This window comes from Neolamprologus multifasciatus, chromosome 22 (genome assembly GCF_963576455.1).
Source record: "Neolamprologus multifasciatus chromosome 22, fNeoMul1.2, whole genome shotgun sequence".
NCBI classification, from domain to species: domain Eukaryota; kingdom Metazoa; phylum Chordata; class Actinopteri; order Cichliformes; family Cichlidae; genus Neolamprologus; species Neolamprologus multifasciatus.
Window position 1 is genome coordinate 12,311,641 of NC_140459.1, and position 5,546 is coordinate 12,317,186.

The following is a 5,546-nucleotide window of genomic DNA, read 5'->3' on the forward strand; positions in this document are numbered from 1 at the left end:
TCTATTTACCAACATACATAAAGATGTTACACATAAAAAAACACGCGGAAACATTGGAAATCTGTTTTGGCAGGGGATCGCGAGGAAGGCTGGAAAATGTAAAAGAGGGGATCAACTTTTGGACTTTTAACTGTATTTTCGTAAGTTTTACAGCTTTTCCTATTGATAAAGTCTGCATTTTAATCAGATGTTTAAGGTTTGATATAAAAATCCGCTGTGGTTTTGCACAGAGGCAAAACTACAAAAACTACAACCCTAACTGCATGGGTCAGTCAGACACATCAGCCACCGCCCTATAACCAGTGAATAAGTGCCTTTAACGCGTCTCCCCAAAGCTGCCAAGTGCTCTTCTCATGGTGGCTGTTACGTAACACGCCGCCTGCTCCAAGCTCGGCTCTCCGCAGTGACTTTTCTGTGTTTTTATTTGCTGCTTTGAAATAAACGTTCTTTAACGTGAATAAACAGACCGCTCCTTCATACTACGGCCGCTTTTATTCGCTGAGAGCGCAGCCCGTCATGCACCACCAGGAAATGGAGGAGGATGATGATGATGATGATTGTGTCGCTGCAGCCAACGGACGCGCGCACACACACACGCACTCAGCAGCAGAACTGGGAGGAGAAACCAGCAACAGGCAACGAGAACTTCGAGCACTGTGAGGTTAGAAGCTCTACTGACTCTAAATTATGTGAATTTTGAGCTTCAGGAGCGCACGGCATGTATGGATTTACTTTGTGACGCCGTGGAGCTGCTACATTGTCGCCTTTGTCACTTTAGTCACCGATATTGTGTAGCGGAAGATGGGCTGGGCTCCCCGCGTTTGCGGTTGTTTCTGGCTCAGAAAAGGCGACTTTGCGCTCGATCGGGCTTCGTGTTAGAAACTTTTTAACGCCCGTGTCTTTCTCTTTATAGGTTTCGTGCAGCTACGGGTGAAGATGAGCGACGCCGGTCAGCCCAAACTTGAACTTTTCGTGAAGGTAAGAGAGTGAATGGGCGCAGAGAAGGAAAGCATCACACCCAGAGAGTGACGCGCACACGGGCGACATTATGTGCCCCGAGTTTACTTAGTGGGCTGAGCCGGTCTGCACGCTCAGTGTGTTTTCTATTACATGCTGATAACCTGTCTCTGACACCTGCACGGTCCTTACAGCTGACTTCAAGCCCCCTTTGTTTTATCCTTTATTTTCACGCAGTATTTGTTGTAATAGTGACGTCAATCAGACCCCCCTCTGCTGACTCACCGGGCTTATAAACCACTGTAAGGCTAATCTAATTAAACGCACATTAAGATAACAGCCAGCCGACTTTAGTCTATATTTAGTATGTTGGCCAGGCAGGCTAATCCCATTTTCTTTGAGCCAAAAACAGGCAGTAATATACTAACCAGTGTGGCTCTCTTCACACATAAAGATTTCTCTGTGTGAACATGTGTGCCACCCTGTGCTTCCCACCCCCACCTTCTTCAGGGTGAAAGATGCTGTTGTAACTTCTCTAAATTGACCTCTTAAATGTAGTTTCTCCTGAACTGTGGTTAACAACACTGGGCGGTTGCCTGATGAGGCCACGTTTCAGATCCTAAAGATCAAAACTAGCATGCCCTACAGCACTGTGTAGGGCTGGGTGCTGCATGCTCTACAGCAGTAAAGAAGTTAGGGGTGGGTGGGTCAATCCACGTTTACATTTCAGACATGAAAACCGAAAGGTGTGTTTTGTTGCTCTAAAATTTTTAATTTCTTCAGAATGCCTTGCTTTCCCCTAGTATCAGTACCAGTATTGGCAATATTTGCCCAATATTTACTTAAGTATCGATACCAAAATTTGCCGTATGGCTCAGCAGTAACAGAAGTAACATATGCTGCATCTCAAGCTTCAGGTAGTTTCATTTTGGGGATTGTTTTTGGAGCTGATTAATGATTGGGTCTACAAACTGTGTTATAGTGTTTAAAACAGCCTTGTGCAGACTAAATAATCATAGTTTGTTTCATTTATGCAATAATTATATTCCAATTTATCCGATAGTGGGAAAATTACTGCTGTAAAGACAAATCAGACAAGCAGATAAACTCTGTACATTTGCAATTTAAAAGGCAGAAATTAGAACTTTATTTCCATCATACCAAAAAACCCCGAATTTCTTTTTTGTTTAACAGCAGCTATTCCATCCTGCTCAAACGTCTTCACTTTCAGTTGTCGATTCGAGTTCTTTGAGGAAATGTGATATGTGGTGATGTATATTTCTCTTTGTTTTGACTCAGACATCCTGTGTGCTGATTTTGCAGGTTGGTTTAAGGGTGAAAAACTAAGGTGCACATTTCTGCATCAGCAGTATGCGTACTGTAACCAAATGTGCGGCGAAGACTTTAAGGCTTTTCTTTGCATTTTTGGATGGCTGACCTGAAGAAACACAGCAGATTTTCCAGCATTTTATGGAGGAAAGTCTTAGAAAAATAGATGGAAACATTACTGTAATACTGTAATATTCTCTGTTTTTGTTTCCCAGGCAGGAAGCGATGGTCAGAGCATCGGCAACTGTCCTTTCTCTCAGCGTCTCTTTATGGTGCTGTGGCTTAAGGGAGTCACCTTTGACGTTACCACAGTGGATATGAAGAGGTGAAAGCACTCGTCCTTCACGCACTGTTTATTCTGTCTCTCTCACTAATGCTGGCGCAACAAGGGAACATTCGCCTACACTTTTAATGTTTTAATGGCCCCAAGTGAAGCTGGCACTGGAAAAGCCTGGAGTATTTCATTCATTCATTAAAAGATAAAAAGCTGCCACGCTTTGATTTTAGGTGAAAGTTGGACACATTGTAGCTGCTCACATGGGTAATTTCCTGCGGTTGGAAATCTTTCCACTCCCTTTTTTCCCTTTTTTGTCTTTCTCTGTTCTGACTCACTCTCTATTCCATCTGTCTTCTTTTTCCGTGCCGCTTTCAGGAAGCCAGACATCTTGAAGGACCTGGCACCGGGTGCGCAGCCTCCCTTCCTGTTATACAGCAACGAGGTGAAAACTGACACCAACAAGATTGAGGAGTTCCTGGAAGAGCATCTCTGCCCTCCAAAGTAATCTTTCCCTTCATCTCTGAAGTGCTGATACAGATAACACAAACTGTCTTGTTTGATCTGATAATGATCTGAATATTGCAACGTTGTTGGGCACAAAGAGATACCGCACTTAAAGGATGTCTCTGGAGGCTTTGAGCACAGATTGATTGTTTTGAATTTTGCAGGAAAAAGGCAACATTTTGTAAAAAAGTTGAAAAAGTAGGCCCTGCACGCCAACTCCAAACCACAAGATTTAAATCTGAATCTTTGTGAGATTAAACTATCTAATTCTACATTTTTGCAGGTGTTTCCGTTGTAGATACAGCAATGAATAGAATTAATGATAACAAAATAAACCGTTGGCTGCAAATGCATTTGTTGACTTCTTGCACATCAACACGAATCGCTTGAAGATTTATATCTTGATGTGATCTATGATGTGACTGGACATCTAGGTATCCTCGTCTGGCTGCTCGTAACCCAGAGTCCAACACGGCAGGCCTGGACGTCTTCTCCAAGTTCTCTGCCTACGTCAAGAACTCAAACCCTCAGACCAATGAAAGTAAGTCGGCTCCACTCAGGCTTATGGTGCAATAAAGTAAATGTTAGAGTAGTGCGTGGTTTAATTTCCAGCATCAAATCGTGCTGAGCTGCTTCTGTCAGTTCCCCGATGGACTGAAAATCAGCAGGGAGCCTCTGTTAATAACATTAGGCTCTGAGTGTAAACACGTCACCTGCTGATGTTTGTTTGCAGCTTTTCCTACCTCATCTCTGCTGCTGGTTTAAATATATCTATATCAGGACACCTCTCTTTATACTTAATGCTTGAGTGTTTTCTGTGTGTGCCCATGTGCTCAGATCTAGAGAAAGGTCTCCTGAAGGCTCTGAAGAAGCTAGACGACTACCTCGGCTCCCCACTTCCTGATGAGATCGACGAGAATAGCGCCGATGAGCTCACTTCCTCGTCACGCCCTTTCCTGGATGGCCAGGTGCTCACTCTGGCTGATTGCAACCTGCTGCCTAAGCTCCACATCGTGAAGGTGATCTTGTGATTTTTAAAGCAGTGCAGCATGAGGATGATGGGTTATAAGAATGAGTCAATGCTTTGCTTTGTTGTTTTGTAATTATGCCTATTTTTTTCCGCCCTCTATCTCCGCAGGTGGTGTGCTTGAAATACAGAAACTTCACCATCCCTCAGAGTCTGACAAACCTCTGGAGGTACCTGAACGCCGCCTATGCAAGGGAGGAGTTCTCTTCCACCTGCCCAGTTGACGAGGAGATCTACTTCGCCTACTCCTCTGTAGCTAAAGCTCTCAAGTAGGGATAGAACAGGGGGTTACATGTTCTGAATATACCAGCAGAGCAACATCGGAAAGCACAAAATACACACACACACACACACACACATGAATATTCACTCTGCAAGCAGCATGGTCGATGCTTTTCTTTGTAAACTGGAGCGCTGCAGGAATCTTTTGTTACGCCTGCAGGCTAATTTCTTGCACCCTTATACGCCAGTATCACCTTTCGCAGAGTTGGCGCTAGTTTACATTGTTTTTCCTCACCTGAAACTGGGTCGGTTTACATCAGCAAAGGGAAACGAGGAAGCTCGGGAAAGCGCAAGTGAAAGCAATTACATGCAAGAAAACCTTTAAACCCGTTAAACTTCCTCCTCCGATGGGTTCTTTCACGTGTCACGTTCTCCGGTTGCCGACCACGTTGCTCGCAGCAGCGCACATCCACATCGTCATCGCACTCTTCTAACTACAGCCCTGCTTATGTACAGTTTCACCATGAGCAGATACACACTGACGCTTCTTGTTCCTTTCTTCTTCAAGACAGTTGCTACAGTATGTTTTGGGGTTTTTTTGTTGTTTTTCCTGGTAGTAATTTCAACAGACACAAAGCTGCCTGACAGATCAAACTTTTCATATGTAACGTTGCAGGCTTCCCCCAGGCAGATTCAGCTCTCGTTTCTCTGGTTAAGGAAGTGAAATTTGCATATCAGCTCCAGATCACCTGCCAAAGAGTCTTTTGTACTGAGCCTTTCACGTGGACTTTATTTCGTTACTGAGGGTACAAGGCCTTTTTACAGTACAAAATCTTTTTTATCCTTTAATTAAAAGCCAAGTTTTGTCTAAGTGTTAGATTGCTTATTCTTTGTAGTGTACCTCAGAGAGGAAAGGGGTGCATACCGGGTCTCGCTGAAGAGCTAAAAACAGTTACAGAGACAGGAAACTGTTTCAATAGAGGCGGGCTTCCCCTTTCTGTGCTCCCACACAGCAGGCGTGAAGGATTATTTAAGATTACCAAGCATCTATGTGATCCGCTGTGAGGGCCCATTGCCAGTAATTTATTCAGTGCTGCCCAGTGGGTATTGAAGGAGGCGCTGGATGAAGCGTATTTGTGTTTCTCACTGTCAGTTACTCCCATGAAAACGCTTTCTAATTCTAACGCTTTGTACAAATTAAATCAGCTGCACAAAATATAACATTTAGTC

At 43.9% G+C, this 5,546-nt stretch overlaps 1 protein-coding gene across 2 annotated transcripts; it reads left to right on the top strand.

Moving 5' to 3' along the window:
- Positions 1 to 529: 529 nt before the first annotated feature.
- On the top strand, positions 530 to 4,970 carry clic1 (CLIC family member 1). 2 transcript variants are annotated; one of them, XM_085148846.1, is made up of 7 exons: positions 530 to 661; positions 914 to 978; positions 2,502 to 2,611; positions 2,939 to 3,064; positions 3,502 to 3,608; positions 3,905 to 4,086; positions 4,206 to 4,970. In XM_085148846.1, the coding sequence occupies exons 2-7, from the start codon at positions 937 to 939 to the stop codon at positions 4,365 to 4,367; spliced, it is 729 nt and encodes a 242-aa protein (XP_085004972.1). In that variant the 5' UTR covers positions 530 to 661; positions 914 to 936; the 3' UTR covers positions 4,368 to 4,970. The 2 variants fall into 2 exon arrangements, with proteins under 2 accessions (XP_085004972.1, XP_085004971.1); XM_085148845.1 differs by having other exon boundaries at positions 549 to 656.
- The last annotated feature ends 576 nt before the right edge of the window (positions 4,971 to 5,546 follow it).

Bases quoted from the DNA above. Each gene is read 5' to 3' on its own strand.
- clic1 (XM_085148845.1), top strand. From the start codon at position 551: ATGATGATTGTGTCGCTGCAGCCAACGGACGCGCGCACACACACACGC. The intron at 979-2,501 runs GTAAGAGAGTGA...TTTGTTTCCCAG, and splicing joins AACTTGAACTTTTCGTGAAG to GCAGGAAGCGATGGTCAGAG. The intron at 2,612-2,938 runs GTGAAAGCACTC...TGCCGCTTTCAG, and splicing joins ACCACAGTGGATATGAAGAG to GAAGCCAGACATCTTGAAGG.